The sequence below is a fragment of the Lithobates pipiens genome, unplaced genomic scaffold (genome assembly GCF_037356315.1).
Source record: "Lithobates pipiens isolate NorthernLeopardFrog02 unplaced genomic scaffold, aLitPip1_a1.2 Scaffold_16, whole genome shotgun sequence".
Taxonomy (NCBI): Eukaryota; Metazoa; Chordata; class Amphibia; order Anura; family Ranidae; genus Lithobates; species Lithobates pipiens.
Window position 1 is genome coordinate 6,314,583 of NW_027507748.1, and position 17,215 is coordinate 6,331,797.

At 45.9% G+C, this 17,215-nt stretch overlaps 1 protein-coding gene across 1 annotated transcript in view; it reads right to left on the minus strand.

The window, feature by feature from the left end:
* LOC143981466 (uncharacterized) overlaps nt 1–17,215 on the minus strand; it is an 86,701-nt gene that overhangs the window by 66,972 nt on the left and 2,514 nt on the right. Inside the window, exon 2 of the mRNA XM_077479347.1 lies at nt 1,638–1,685. Within this exon, the coding sequence (XP_077335473.1) occupies nt 1,638–1,685 (48 nt within the window). The remainder of the gene's footprint in view (nt 1–1,637; nt 1,686–17,215) is intronic.

The following is a 17,215-nucleotide window of genomic DNA, read 5'->3' on the forward strand; positions in this document are numbered from 1 at the left end:
TAATCAATATGAGGATAGGAGTTGCCTATCATCAAAATATCCATTTCAATATATACATATAATATATACATATACATATAATATACACATCTCTCTCTATATCTCTCTCTCTCTCTCTATATCTCTCTCTATATCTCTCTCTATATATTTCAATGGGCTGCGTCATGAGGAGGAGCAGTGATCTGACTGCAGCCATGTATGCGACTAGCCGCTATGCTGTGCGTATCTGACAGTGGAACGCATGTGTACGGTGCCCAGGCCCTAGATTGTGTTTTTTATCTTATAGGGTGATAACGTCGTCAATCCTTTTTATATGTTTGTGACACACCAAGCTAAAAGCAAGCGATATAAAAGTCAATAAGAGTTTACATTTACAAGTAGTAGAATGGAGATCACTATGTGAAGGTCACTGATTTCTAGTTACCATTTAGCAGATTCCATTCTCTAACTAGGACATTAACATTGGATACACTCAGGTTGTATGACAGGTGCTCTTTACATTTCTAGTGGTTCAGTAGAAGCACTGGCTGGATGATAAAGAAATCCTGATACAGAGGTGACATCCAACCAGCAACTCTCCAGCTGCAGCAGACGCGCCCGCCCGCCCCCCCCCCCCCCCCCCCAATTAGGATGTCTGCACTATTAATGTGGTGGATTCCTTCACCATTTTTAGAATGCAGGAGAGAAACTTAACTAACCTACCTGATCAGCTAATTAAAAAATAAATTTTAGTAAGTGTCAAGGTCATAGATAAGGTCAGCATGTTTTAGGTAGGGCAAAGAAAGGTTTTATATTTAGGGTCAGTGTGTTTGTGTCAGTGTGTTAAAGAGGGTTTACTTCCCTCTTTCATTCCCTACAAAGGTAAAGAATAATGGACTACTATGCATCGCATCGCATCGCATCACATCGTATTCCATTGTGTGTCACTTACCTGACACAGGAGCCAGAGAAGCCACCGCTGTCCCCTGTAGTCTGGCGCATCCATCTTCTCGGTGGGTCTCGCTGATCCGCCGAAGCCGCGATGACGTCACTCCCACGCATGCGCGCGGGAGCCGCCACTGGCGGCATGCTCAGTGCGCCGCTGTCTGCGGCGCATGCATCGTAGACAGCGGTGCCTGTCTTTCGGCAAATATCTCCTAAACCGTGTAGGTTTAGGAGATATTTCTTGGACCTACAGGTAAGCATTAATCTAGGCTTACCTGTAGGTCAAAGTGTGTTGTAAGGGTTTACAACCACTTTAACTGTAGGTAGGACAAAAAAAAAAAAAAAAATATATATATTATATATATATATACACATACACACACACACACACACACACACACACACACACACATACACATATATATACAAAACCATACTATTTATTTTTGCCCATACTACGGGAGTGAAGAAATAAAAACACATGTGATAATCGCTGTGATTGTCACCAATCTATCCTGAAAAAAAGAGTTCTAATCCACCTGGAAACACCAAGTCGCTGAGATGATGCTGTATGTACAGATTCACTAAAACATCTCAAAATTGCAAAGTTGGGTTTTAGGTATCGAGGTTTGTTTTGACTTTGGTTATTAATAAATACGCTCCAGAGACCACCCCCCCCCCCCCCAATCACCCGCAGTTCCCCTGGCACTTACCTACTGTGATCAAAGGTGTATTCTGCTCATTTTCAGGTTTATCGGACCCTTAAAATATTTAAAAGAGGATATATATTAGTAAAGTTGTGAATTCTTCTCACATCGACCATTAAAAATAATCATTGCATGAGCCCACATTACATTATTCCATACATATGGAAGCAGAATTCAGGAAGCATTCATTCTGACAGAGGGAGGTATAATATTCAGGCCCCTAGGAGGAGCACATACCTGTGTAACGACATATTTTGGCGACCCTTCCCAGTTTTGCTACGGAAGGGACGTTCCGTTGCCGCCATCTTGCTACACCCCACACTCGTCCACAGTAAGGATACACCAAGAACGGGGAAGGCGGACATGTTTTTACACCCACCGGAGTTTTGCATTTTACACGTATAACAGTAAAGTGAGATTCTATAGTGAAATACAGGACTTAGAACTCAGTCTAAATGTTTAGATGTTGAATTTTAAAATCAGCGACCTTCTGTCAGATTAGCAAACTTGTGAGATGAGCCGGGTTGCTGCTGCTTTTAAAATTAAAAATCTAAGTAGTCAGACGGAGTTCTAAGTTCTGTATTTCACTATAGAAACTGACTTTACTGTTATAAATACGTGTAAAATGCAAAACTCCGGCGGGTGTAACAAGATGTCCACTTTACCCCTTCTTAGCGTATCCTTACTGTGGACAGGTGTCGGGTGTAGCAAGATGGCGGCGACAGAACGTCACTTCTGTAGCAAACTGCGATGGGTCGCCGACTATATCATTACACCTGCAACACCAACCAAACCCCCCAGAGATGGCTGAATGGTGGGCCCTTGTGACATGCAAAGCTTCTACAGGTCCTGTCAGAGCATGCCACCAAGCCTCCTCATTCCTATTGGTCCATTGTTAGGGCAGGCAGCCTCACTGAGCAATTAAAACATAAAAGGCCCCTATGACAAGCAAAGGCAGTGGAGATTGTCAATAGCCTACAATTTCCAATAAAAAAAAAAAAAAAACCCAAGAGGAAGGAAGGGAGGGGCAACCTGTGGAATAGAAAAGTCAGAGCTTTGCCGGTAAATACCATGCTGAAAGTTGGCTGAGGTGGGAAGGTTTGGGAAGTGTTGCAGGCAAGTGCTCCTCTGGGTTCCTGCACTTCATAGCGGCAGTAGCTCTCCCATCCAGTGCAGGTAGGTGCTCCTATGTTCCTGTAATTCAGAGCTGCTATCCCTCCAACACACACAAGTGCTCCTCTAGGTTCCTGCATAGTTGCAGTAGTTCCCCCTACAGTGCAGGTAGGTTCTCCTCTATGTTCCTGCACTTCAGAGCTTCAGTAGTTCTCCATCCAGTAGTTCCCCCTATGGTTCAGGTAGGTGCTTAGCTGGTTAGATTGTCTTGGGAGTCGGCAATGATGGCAAGGTTTGGGAAGTGTTGCAGGTAAGTGCTTCTCTATGTTCTTGAAGCAGTAGCCCACCCTTTAGTGAAGGCAGGTGTTCCTCTAGGTAGAAAAGAGAAGCCGCGCTAATGAAGTCCATTACATAAGCATTTGATCGTAGAAAAGATCATCATCTCTATCAGGAAAAAATTGTAGAATAGTAGACCAGATTCTTCTAATATTACCACCACAGCGAGTTCATACAAAGTGTGCCATCGCCTTTACCAGATGGCAAGCAAAACCAGGCATGTGGCTATAGCTCAACCAAGGCCTCTGCGTGTACAGAAGATCATGGAGATGAACTCTGGATGGATGGCTTGCATGGAAATCTCAAACACCGATGAGACTGCTCAAATCAGGACCTTTAGTTCCGCAACCCACTCCGTAGATCATTTTAGAGCACGTGGAAGTCCACCCTTGGCTGTGTTTTGAGACCTGAGCTCAGGAGGACCTAATGAGAACCTTCCTCTCGCCAAACTGTTGCTGCCCATCTCTGATGGTGGACAGGATCGCCAGCTGCAGTGCTTCTGGTGTACACCACCGATGCTCTGGAGGGGTGTCTGGAGGTGTTACTCTAGGTTCCTCTACTTCATAGCTGCCATAGCATGCCCCCCCCCCCCCTCCAGTGCAGGTAGGTGCTTTACTATGTAGTTCCTGTCCGCAGAAGGGTAAGATCTAAGTTGGTTTCAAGCGCCCAAGGAACTGTAACATGTATGCATGTGTAGCTCAACATGCATTCTTGCCACAATCTGGCTGTGCCAGTATGACCAACTTCCATGCACATATGTGGGTTCAGGTCTTCCTTGCTGGCCAATCAAGAAGCCAAAAACCCAACACCCAGAAGTAGCCCAGGGAGAATGTGTCGGTGGATGGTGAGTGATGAGACCGTTGCATCACTGGTAGGAGGAACTGGGTATTCTCAGGAGTTCATTTCAGCTTTAAATGAAAGAATGTGATTTGTCTGTAAGCAGTTTGCGGGTTGTAAGACCGGGGACTTTATATCTTCTTCCTCCTGCCGCCGTGGAGCCTCCTATGCAGGAAAAACAAAATGCCTCCTCTGAAGAAGACGTTATAATTATAGATATTCCATTAGAGAGCTGTCCTCCCTGATTTGTAGATGTGGAGTTCCGCAACATAATTACGATCCTTCTTCAATATCCTTCATAGCAGTAGATCAGGTCTTGGAGGACTCCTGAGGGCGACCTTGAGGAGGAATGACCCTGGGAGGAGCACATGGCTGTACGATGCATGGGGCACACCCACATGTGGCACTGCGTACGATGACATCATGGCAAGGCATGCAAATATCATTGTGATACTGTGGGGTGCAATTAGGGAGGTAGGTGGCCTCTAATTGGCTGGCAAGGCAGAGTTACCGAGTATTGTGAAGCTTGTACCAGTTAGGCAAGTTCCTGCAGGTTTCTGATAGGATGGAATATACATCTAGTGCTTGACGTTAATGTTCAGAAGATGCTCGTTGCACTGGAGGGGAGAATCGTTGTGGGCGGTTCTCTCTACATCAAATCTTATCTCTAGGATGCAATGAGCTGCGACTTTACAGAAATATTAGGTATTGAAGGAACAATGATTGTGAAAAGTAAACATTATGAACGTTGGTGCCTTTTTAAAGCTTTTTTTTGTCCTATAGAAAATGCATGGAATTCATGCTTAATTCAAGCATTTTAGTGCGTTTTGTCAAGTTTTGAGCATTTATCTGCTCAACAGCAATATTATAATGAAAAAAAATAAAATAAAATAAATATTAAATACATAAAAATAAAATACAATATTAATCTCCAACACCCCAAGACTATTTTTAAGTCCTAAAATTAAACTACAACTTTAAACCCCCAACATTACTCCCCAAAACTTATTATACCCCAACACTATTAACTCCTAACATTAAACCCCAACATTAAACTTGCACTCTAACATTAAACCCAAACACTAATATTAACCCCTAACCTTATTAGACCCTAACCCTAACATTAACGCCCAACCCCCTCATTAACCCCCAACATTAACCCTCAACTCCCTCATTAACCTCAATCCCCCTCATTAACCCCAATATTAACCCCCAACATTAACCCCCAACATTAACCCCCAATCCCAACATTAAACCCAATATTAAAAGGTGTTGTAAGGGTTTTTTTTTTTCTTTTTAACCACTTAAAGCGGAGTTCCACCCAAAAATGGAACTTCCGCTTTAACTGGTTCCCGACCGGCGCGCGACGATGTACGTCGGCAGAATGGCACGGACAGGCAAATGGGCGTACCTGTGCGTCCCTTTGAATTTTCCCGCTCACCAGCTGGGAGCTCCATGAGTCGGGTTTGCGGTTTCTGCAGACTTGATCGCTTCGTTAGCAGGGGGACTTCCTGTCCCACTTTCTCCTTCCGCCCAGGACAACCAAGGCGACTCCTCCTTTCACCTTAGGCGGCCCCTCCCTCTAGGCCAGGGGGTCTCAAACCGGCGGCCCTCCAGCTGTTGCAAAACTACAAGTCCCATGAGGCATTGCAAGGCTGACAGCTACAAGCATGACACCCCCAGGAAGAGGCATGATGGGACTTGTAGTTTTGCAACAGCTGGAGGGGTCGCCAGTTTGAGACCCCTGCTCTAGGCGATCTCCTGGGACACGTGACAGGTCTCAGGAGATCGCCTCTCCACTCCGGGAGTGCGGCGCGACTTGCGCATTGCGCGCCTCGGCTGTGAAGCTGAATGCTGTCACGGCCGGGTGCCCAGAGTGGCAATGCAGGCGCCGGCAGAGAGGAGCAATGACCCATTCGGTCGCATCGCTGGACTGTGGAACAGGCAAGTGTCTGTTTATTAAAAAAGTCAGCAACTGTACTTTTTGTAGCTGCTGACTTTTGCTAAACTCCCCTTTAAGGACCGGGCCTATTTTTCAAACTTGTTGCTTACAAGTTAAAATCTTTTTTTTTTTTTTTTTTGCTACAAAATTACTTTGAACCCCCAAACATTATATATTTTTTTCTATCACACTAGAAAAAAAAATGGTGGTCGTTGCAATACTTTGTCACATAGTATTTGCGCAGAAGTCTTACAAGTGCACTTTTATTTGGAAAAAAAACACACTTTTTTTAAATAATAAAAAAAAAAGTAGACTTTTTTCTTTTTTTAATATTGTGAAAGATAACGTTACGCCGAGTAAATTGATACCAAACATGTCACGTTTGAAAATTGCGCCGTGAAATGGCGACAAACTGTTACCATAAAAAAAAAAAAAAAAAAACTCCATAGGCGAGGTTTAAAAAAAATTCTACAGGTTGCATGTTTTGGATTTACAGCAGAGGTCTAGGGATAGAATTATTGCTCTCACTCTACCGATCACGGAGATACCTCACATGTGTGGTTTGAACACCGTTTTCATATGTGGGTGCTGCTCATGTATGCGTTCGCTTCTGTGTGAGAACTCGGACGCAGCTCATTTATTTTAATTTTTTTTTCTTTAAAAGAATGGCGTCACTTTTATTCCCATTACAAGAAATGTAAACATCCCTTGTAATAGAAAAAAAAAAGCATAACAAGACCTCTTAAATACGAGATCATAAAGACCTCACATCTCATATTTACACACAAGAGAGCTATGGGTGGAAGTGATGTTTTGACGTCGCTTCTGCCCTGTAAATGGTATGCAGCCATATTCCCCTCACTCTACAGCCAGCCAAGCAGGGGGAAGAGGATCCGATCGCCTCCACCAGCAGCTCCGGTATGCAGCGGAGGGCACCACAGAGTGGCGGGAGGGTGGGCCCCCTCTTCCGTCGATAAAACTGATATTGTGGCGAATCTGCTGCCGAGACCACTCATCTTAAAGCAGACCGCCCGCTGAAGGAGTGGATACCGGCATTAGGGCAGCTAGCTGCTGTCATAACAATATTCCACTTCAAAGAGCCGCCAGATAATGATGGCGGGCGGTCTGTATATAGTTAAACGTGTCATACTTGCCACCAGTTGGTTTTGCACAGAGTGGCCCTGATCCTCCTCTTCTGGGGGTCCCTTTGCGGCGCTCCTGGCTCCTCCTCAACTTGAGTGCCTTCACAGAGAGCCGCATTCCCTGGGGGCACTCCTCCGGGCGCGCTCCCAAGTCCTTCTGCGTCGTCCACTGACACAGACAGTAGGACTGGGGCCACACCCCCATCGTCATTGGATTTGATTGACAGCAGCAGGAGCCAAAGGCTGCGCTGCTATCTATCCAATGGAGGACCTGAGTTAGCGGCTGGAGCTGCTGTGCGTGTTCTCATCACCCGGAAAGATCGGGTTCAGGTAAGTAAAAGTGGGGGCCTCTGGGGGGGGGGGGGGGGGGGGGGCGCTACAGCACTAGAGAAGGTTTTTCACCTTAATGCAAACCATGAGGGTTTACAACCCTAGCCTTATTAAACCACCCCCAACTCTAATAAACCATAAGCCTAAACACCTAACATGATAAAAAAAATAAAAAATAAAGCTCACAAATGCTTTAAAAACCCTGTACATAAGCGCTCAGGCTAGGTTCACACTATTGCGATGCGGGAACGCCGCGAATCCGCGGCGTTTTCCCGCATCGCATTACTCCCGCCGGCAGTTCACACTGCCCTATGCGGACGGCTGGGGGTGTCAATGTTATGTTAATGACACCCCCAGATCCGTCGGCATATCGCAGTGCGATCTGCCGACTCGCACAGGAATCTGATCGCATGGTGTGAACCCCCATGCGATCCGATTCCGTTGCGGACCCAAAAAAGGGTCCTGTGCGAGTTTGCTGCGGGACAGCTGCGAGTTCAGCCATACTATCTGTATGGCTGAACTCGCAGCGCTACGGAGATCGGATGTGATTTGCTGTGCGAATCACACCCGGTTCTCCCCCCCGCAGCGGTGTGAACCCAGCCTCAAAGACGTGCAAAGGTTTAAAAAATAAAAAATGCCACGCTCAGGTGTGAATGCACCCCTTCAGCACACTTTGCTCGCACTTACCACTCTGTTTCTCTTCATCATCATTTTCAGTTTTCTTTCCTTAAAATATTTAAGAGATAATATATATATTAATAAGGTTGGGAATTAAATTCTTCACAAGATACCATATATACATTATAAAAAAAATAAAAAAGGAAAGAAGACGGAAAGAAAGAAAGAAAGAAGACGGAAAGAAAGAAAGAAAGAAGACGGAAAGAAGACGGAAAGAAAGAAAGAGAAAGAAGACGGAAAGAAAGAAAGAAGACGGAAAGAAAGAAAGAAGACGGAAAGAAAGAGAGAGAAAGAAGGCGGAAAGAAAGAGAGAAAGAAGACGGAAAGAAAGAGAAAGAAAGAGAAAGAAAGAAGACGGAAAGAAAGAGAAAGAAAAGACGGAAAGAAAGTGAAAGAAAAGACGGAAAGAAAGAGAAAGAAAGAAGACGGAAGGAAAGAAAGAAAGAAAGAAAGAAAGAAAGAAAGAAAGAAAGAAAGAAAGAAAGAAAGAAAGAAAGAAAGAAAGAAAGAAAGAAAGAAAGAAAGAAAGAAAGAAAGAAAGAAAGAAAGAAAGAAAGAAAGAAAGAAAATATGAACAAATGCAAACAGAACTCAGGAAGCAGTAGAGATTCTGACATAGCAAAGTATAATATTCAGACTCCAAGGATCGGTATACAGAGCATCCGGAAAGTATTCACAGCACTTCACTTTTTCCACATTGTTCTATTAGTCTTAGTCCTAAATGGATTAAATTCATCATTTTCCTCAAAATTCTACAAACAATCCCCCAGAACGACAACGTGAAAGATGTTTGTTTGAAATCTTTGCAAATTTATTACAAATAAAAAAGGAAAAAAAAAAATCACACACACACACAAGGGTCGCAGGCTCCTCCCACACACACAAGGGTCGCAGGCTCCTCCCACGCACACAAGGGTCGCAGGCTCCTCCCACACACACAAGGGTCGCAGGCTCCTCCCACGCACACAAGGGTCGCAGGCTCCTCCATGACACTCAGAATGGAGCTCAGGCACCTCCTGTTTCCACTGATCATCCTTGAGATGTTTCTACAACTTGGAGGTCACCTGTGGTAGAGTCAGGTGATTGGACAGGATTGGAAAGGCACAAACCTGTCTATAGAAGGTCCCACAGGTAACAGTGCATGTCAGAGCACAAACCAAGCCATGGAGTCCAAGGAATTGTCTGTAGACCTCGGAGACAGAATTGTATGGAGGCACAGATCGGGGGAAGGGTACAGAAACATTTCTGCACAGTGGCCTCCATCATCCATACATGGAAGAAGTTTGGAACCACCAGGATTCTTAGAGTGCACAGACATCTATGTACACAATAGTATATTTACCGCTAAAAGATGGAATTGGGAGACATTTTTAAAATAAGCTGGATGATTCAGAAAGCTCCATGATCCGTCCCCATCTCCCGAAACCGGAATCCGGCCCAGAGAGGCAAGAAGCCACAGCCTTGACACCCCCAGAGGACAAGCGACCCCTGCGGTGTAATCCGCAGATGGTAACAATCAATAAGTAAAGTACGATCACACTTTGACAATAGACAGAACAGAATGCCAGACCAGCAAGGAGAATCTTTTATATTTATTTCTATTGATCTGATTTTATTGTATAATATAGATTGTTTACAATGTTAGTGTGTGAGATATAATGTGTGTGTTATGTAAAGAACAAACCTCACGAGGGAGAACATATCTATGGATAAACAATGTTCATGATGTTTCTGCACAAACATAATGTGTGGGTGTTAGGGATGCGCATCTTCACTGGTCTCACGATTCGATTCCGCAATGCTTCACGATTACCGATGAGCTTCCACTTCCGCTTGTGCCACCCCTAGCCAGGCCCTTCCACCCTGCAATCTTCTGGGACACATCACAGTTCCCAAAAGATTGCCCGGCTATGCAGGACAGCGTACCGAGACACGCACACCCGGCTGGGAAGCAGCCAGATGCCCACAGTAGTATTGCCAGTGCCGCGGACAGGCGGGGGAGAGAAGGGAGGGTTTGGGTGGCCACGTTGCTGGATCGTGGGACAGGGGAGTGTCTTTATTAAAAGAAGATTCACTTATTTGTGGCTGCTGAACAAAAAATTGACTGGAACTCCGCTTTGAATAAAAAAAAAAAAAACAAAAAAAAAAAAAAAACAGGATTTTTATAACAGCTTACCTGTGAAATCCTTTTCTGTGATGTACATCAGGGGACACAGAGCCTCAGTAGTTACTATGTGGGTTATAGGGCCACTGATAGGTGATGGACACTGGCACGTCCCTAAGGCAATAAGTGCACTCCCTATATACCCCCTTCCACTATTGGGAGTCCTCAGTTTTGTAGCCAAGCAATACAAGTGTATACCAAGAAGGGAAGGACCTCTGTGTCCCCTGATGTACATCAAAGAAAAGGATTTTACAGGTAAGCCGTTATAAAAATCCTGTTTTCTTTTATCAGGGGACACAGAGCCATAGTAATAAATATGTGTGATGTCCCATAGCAATGGCAACTGAAGGGGGGGAGACAACAAAAACAGGAGGCCAGGAGGAGGACTCATACTGCAACTTGTAGCGTACACTGTGCCCAAAGGCAATATCCTCATGACCTTTAATATCGATTTGATAAAATCTGTAAAACGTCTGAACCAAAGACCAAGTTGCGGTCTTACAGATCTGAGCCATAGAGGCCGGATGATGCACCACCCGAGAGGCACTAATTGCCCTGGATGAGTGTGCTCCAACATGAGAAGAACTTTCTTCTTTAAGCTGAAGCTTGATCAATCACTTGACGAATCCATTTGGAAAATAGTGCATCTCGACACTGCCTGTCCACATTTTAGACCCTCTGGCAGTACAAACAAAAAACCAAGTAAAGGCCCATACACATGATCAGACTTTTTGACAACAAACATGCAAATTAGCTGTTTTGGAGCAACATCCGACTGTGTGTACGCTCCATCGGACAAACTTTTTTGGTTTTCATCAGACTTTTGTTAGCTGTGCGAACGGACAAACTTTCTGGCAACAAAAGTCCGATGGAGCAAAGTCTGATCGTGTGTACAGAAAACCATAGGACTTTTGTACAAAGTACAAACAGGCATGCTCAGAACCAATGCAAAAGATCAGACAACAATATAGAAGTTGACCAAAGGTGGCGGTAAAGAGCAGAAAAACCACATGATTTGGTGAAAGTTGGCTGAAAAAGTCCTGCTGTGTGTATGCAATACAAGTTCAGGGCCGACGCCCTTTGTACAAAAATCCAAGGGAAAGTTTGTACAAAGTCCTATCGTGTGTATGAGGCTTTAGACTTACCGGTAACTTGTATTCCAGAAGTCTTTCAGGACAGCACCTGAGAGATAGCGACTCCTCCCTCCTCATTAGGAAACACCTTCTTCCTCCAGACTTTAAAGGGAGGCGCCTCCCTACCACACCTCAGTTGTAGAAGAGAACCTCCGGCCCCGGCTGGAACACATAAACACATACGTTAGTCACAGCGTAGCATAATATAATACCATAGGGCGGGATGCTTGCTGTCCTGAAAGACTTCTGGAAAACAAGTTACCGGTAAGTCTAACTTGGTTTTTCCCAAGGCGTCTTTCAGGACAGCACCTGAGAGGATAACAGAGACTTACCCCTTAGGGCGGGACAACAGCTTGCAGGACCTTTCTGCCAAACGTCTGATCGCTGGCAGAAGTGAGATCCAGTCTATAATGCTTCACAAATGTGTGAAAACTCGACCATGTCGCCGCCTTGCAGATCTGCTCAGGGGTGGCACCAGCTCTCTCTGCCCATGTAGACGCCAGAGCCCCGGTTGAGTGTGCACAAATTCCTGCTGGTGGGGATAATCCTGCCTGGGAATATGCCTCAGAGATAGCTAATTTCAGCCATCTAGCTAAAGTAACTTTAGAAGCTTGGAAACCATTTTTTCTTCCTGAGAAAAGTACAAACAGAGAATCTGAACGTCTGAAGGACTCCGTCCTTTCTAAATAACTCAGCAGAGTCCTCCTGACGTCCAATGTATGGAAAAGAGTCTCCTTATTTCCTTTGGGGTTAACACAAAAGGTTGGCAGTACTATGTCCTGTATACGGTTCTGAACTGAAGCTACCTTCGGTAAGAATTTTGCATCTGTTCTGAGAATAACTCTGTCAGGAAAAATGGAAAGATATGGTTCTTTAACTGACAGAGCATTTAGCTCACTGATCCTGCGTGCAGAGACAATGGCAATCAGAAAAACGGTCTTTAATGTGAGAAACCTAAGGGAAGCCTCCACAAGAGGCTCAAAAGGCCCCTTTGTTAGAGACTGTAGAACTACCGACAAATCCCATCTAGGAAAAACCTTAACAGGAGCTGGCCTAGATCTTTTAAGGGCTCTAAAGAATCTGATCACCAGCGGATCTGAGGCCACAGATTTTTCTAAGAACACTGTCAGGGCTGCTACCTGCACCTTCAGGGTACTAACTGCCAGTCCCTTGTCTGCTCCATCTTGTAAAAACTCCAAGATGGAGACAAGGCTCCCTGTCACCTGGGTGGCTGAAAAACACCAAGTTTTATAACGTTTCCAAACCTTAGAATAAATGGCCCTCGTAACCCTTTTCCTACTTGCCAAAAGGGTCGAGATCAAACGGGTGGAAAACCCCTTGCTCCTAAGGAGCTGCCTTTCAGAAACCAGGCCGTGAGAGCCAGGCTGGCCACTCCTGGATGGTTTACTGGGCCCTGCAACAACAGATCGTGTCTGAGGGGCAGATGCCAACAAGACTTGATTGCCAGACCTAGAACTGTCGAAAACCAGGCCCTTTTTGGTCAAAGGGCGTGATTAGAATAACTGGCACCTTCTCCTTCTGAATTTTCTTAAAATTAACGGGATTAACTGAAAAAAGGGGGGAAAGCGTAGCAAAGACGAAATTCCCATGGGTAAGCTAGCGCATCTGTGCCCAGCTAGCCATCGCGACTGTCCAGGGAAAAGAACTGGGGAACCTGGGCGTTCAACTTTGAGGCGAACAGGTCCACCTCTGGTAAACCCCATTTTCCGGCAATCATTGCGAATACCTCCGGGTTTAGAGACCATTCCGCTTCCTGAATAGCGTTTCTGCTTAGATCCCCTTTAGTGGACTGCTGATAGGGATAACAAACGTTTTTCCGCCCACCGAAGAATCTCCATGGCCAGTACCTGAAGCGACCTGCTTCTTGTACCCCCCTGTCTGTTTAAATAAGCCACCGCCGTGGCATTGTCTGTTAGGACCTGGACTTGATGGGACTGAAGCTCCTGAACAAACGACTCCAGAGCCAAGGCAATCGCCTTGAGCTCCCTCCAGTTCGAGGACCTTATTGCCTCCTTTTTTGCCCAGGACCCCTGAGTGAAACGTGTTCCTAGATGGCTCCCCACCCCCAGGAACTGGCGTCGGTTGTTAGTCTTTTCTCGACTGGAAAAGCCCAGACTAACCCTTCCGATAAGACATCCTGTCTTTTTCCACCACCATAGGGACCTCTTTACCTGGGTTGACACTCTTACCTCTGCCTCTAGGGATGCCACTGTGTGATCCTAAGATTTTTAGAAGGAAAGCGTGCAGACATCTGAAATGCATTCTTGCTCACTGGACTGCTGGCATTGTTGAAGTCAGAACCCCAAAGCTGACATAACCTGTCTTACTGTCAGACTTTGGCTGGTCTGTAGTAAAGACACTGCACTGGAAATCCTGTCCTTTTTGTCTAAGGGAAGGAAAGATCTTTTGCTCCACAGAATTTATTAGATACCCTAAAAACCGAATCTCCTGAGATGGGTTTAGGGACGACTTTTGGGAGAGTCAAAATCCACCCCAACGCCTCCAGATGGCTGCGAGCCTTGCCTAGATTGATCTGCAATTCCTCGCTGGATGGGCGAAAAACAGCAGATCGTCTAAATAAGAATAACTGCGATTCCTGAGAGTCGCAGCGGCGCTAAAGCTTCCGCCATTACTTTGGTAAAAATTCGGGAGATGATGACAGGCCGAAGGGTAAGGCCCTGAACTGGAGATGATGAACCCCCCCCCCCCCAACCTCACTGCCAGCCTGAGGAACTTCTGAGACTGGGGAGAGATCGGAACATGTAGGTAGGCATCCTTTAAATCTACTGACACCATAAAGATCCTGGCTTCAACAGATTTCTGACTGAAAAAAATTGAGTCCATTTTGAACTTCCAGTACCTTATGGACTTGTTTAACGGTTTCAGGTTGAGAATCAACCGAAATTTTCCTGTCGGTTTCCTTACTAGGAAAACATGGGAGTAAAACCCCTCCTGCTGTCTTGCAGGGGCACCTGTACTACTACACCCTGTTGCATCAGTTCCTCTAGAGAGGACTTCATGGCCAGGGCCCTTACCGGGTCCCGCGGGGTGTTGGTAATCAGGAACCTTTCTGGGGGTCGTTGACAAACTCGAGTGAGTAACCCTGTGCGAGAGTGGTCAGGATAAACTGATTTGAAGTTATCCCTGACCACTGCGGAAGAAATTCTTGTAGTCTTCCGCCCACCCGCAGAGACGAGTCATTGCGATTTTTCGGCCTGTGTAGGAGGAGGACGGAAGAGAATTCCGCCTCTACCCTTCGGCTTCGGGGCGGACCAATTTTTCCTTCTCCCCTGCAACTTGCTGTCCTGATCCTGAGTTTTTTGAGGTCGAAAAATACTTTTCGGTACCTGCTTTTTCTTTTTGACCGGGAAGGATCTCTTTTTTATCGGCTGTCTGTCAAGAATATTATTCGAGGTCAGGGCCGAAGAGCAAGTCCCCTGAAAAGGGTAACCCACACAGCTTATTCTTTGAAGCCGAGTCACCCGGCCAGGTTTAAGCCATAAGGCTCTTCTTGCAGCATTAGTTAGAGCTGCTGACCTGGCCGATATCCTAATTGCCTCAGCTGAGGCATCTGCAACATAGGCCACTGCCGTAATCAGGGTAGGAAAAGAATCTAAGATTTCCTGTTTAGGGGAATCTGCAGCTATATGTGACTTTAACTGGTTAATCCAGTATTCTAAATTTCTGGGCTACACACGTTGTGGCCATTGCTGGTTTTAAATTGCTCATAACTGATTGCCATGATCTCTTGAGCAAAAGATCCATGCGTTTGTCCATCGGATCTTTCAAAACTCCCATGTCCTCAAAGGACAGATCTGTGGACCTTGAAACCTGGGAAAAGGCGGCATCCAGTCTGGGCACCTTGTTTCCATACTGCTGCAGGGTCCTCCTCAAAAAGGAAAAAAAATGCCTTTTGTGGGCTTTGGAGAAAAAGGGCTTTTTCTCTGGATCCTGCCATACTTTCCTAATGGCCTCAGAGATGACCGGATGAACTGGGAACGTTCGGCCCCTAGGCTCATCCAAACCAGCATACATGCGGTCATGGAGTGATAATTCCTTCTTCTCCTCACTTAAACCAAGCGTAGCATGAATGGCTTTAAGGAGCCCATCGACCTCTTCAAGGGACAGTTTGAATTTAGAGGGGGCTACCTCAGAATCCTCCAACTCCTCTTCCGAATCTTTAACGGAAAGAGCAGTGGACTGCTTTTCCCTCTCTGAGGGTCTTCAGGCAGAGATTCTAACACCGGGATTGAGAGAGAACCCCTGGGAAGACTCTGAAGTGGAAGGCTGACTAGCAGCCGGGTTTGCTAGTGAGTCACGAAAATTCTGGATCGTGGCGTACAGCTCCTTCTTTACAGAGGCCACCAGATCCTCACATACAGAGGCAGATTCCTCTTTAACTAAAGAAGTAATGCAGGGACTGCATAAGGTTTTCTTCCAATTTTCTCCCAGCTTGGCCCTGCAAGAAGGACATCTTTTCTTTGGGTCAGAGCTCTTAGCCTATGAAGAAAAAAGACAAAAAAAAGGGAAAAAAACCAGGGAACCCATAGTGAGACCCAGTCTCAGCTTTGATAGGGATCACCACACAGGTGCACTGAGAAGAAACCAGTCAGCTTCTAGTGCCCAAACAGGCCCTTGCCACCAGGGGGGAAAGAAAAAAAAAAGAGAGAGCGAGACCAAACGCCAGGAAATAAAAGAAGGCAGACTTTAACCGCTGCCTCCTACCTGGACTTTGCTGGTGCCTTTGCCTGTCCCCACCGCTGCAGACGCTGAATCTTCCATAACAGGTGTGCAGAGATCCACTTGTGGCTAAACGCCGCCTCCGGACTCCCATAATGCAGCTGCACCGGACCGGAAATAGTCACCAGCTCCTGTCCTCCCTCCTCCCCCCCCCCCCCCCCTGCGTCCACGCCGGAAACGACGTTTCAGCTGACCCAGTGACCCACTCTTTCACTTCCGGCGCGACCGCCGAAAAATAAATAAATAAATAAATAAAACATGGCGACGGCACACGCACGCCGCCGCGCCTACGAACTTGCGGCCACCGAATCTTCGGCTCTCTCCGAGCACAAGAGGGGAAGAGGAGCCCGCTTGCTACCGCTGCTGAGGCGTGGGTAGGTCGGGAGGACAGCGGGTCTCTAAAGGAGGAAAAAAAAAAAAAAGGGAAAGAAGCCTAGTCCCCCAGGAACACCTAAGAGAAACTGACTCCTCCAAAAGATGTTCCCTCCGGGCCAGAGGAAACACAAAAACTGAGGTGTGGTAGGGAGGCGCCTCCCTTTAAAGTCTGGAGGAAGAAGGTGTTTCCCAACGAGGAGGGAGGAGTCGCTATCTCTCAGGTGCTGTCCTGAAAGACGCCTTGGGAAAAAAATAGATAAAATAACAGCAGTTCCACACCCAACACTAAGAACAAAATAAAGGTCTGGAGACTAAGACAAAAAAAAAAAAAAACACACACAAAAGACACATGAAAATAACGACAGAACACCAAAGAAATTCATCAAAACGACACTATAAAATGCATTAAGCAGCAAAAGGGCATTACCACCAAGGCTGATGGATTGTAAATTGTACACAGAAACACCGGCCGGTGCCGAATAAAAGGTTAGGATATAAACAATATTACACTGAATGTGGCCGTCTGTGGTGAAATTTGCAGGGGCAAAAAGCACAAAGTTAATCCAAGGGATTGGAGAAAAGGGCAAAATGAAGATAGGGAGCCATCTATGGCTACAGTTGTACAGAGCCCACTAGGCTGTATCTTTTAAACTGACATTACTCCAGATATCGATAGACAAGGCTGTAGTAATTAATCAGAACTAATCTATTGAACCAAAATCAATAGACAGAGGTCGGAGCCCGGACAGAGGTCAGAGCCCGGACAGAGGTCA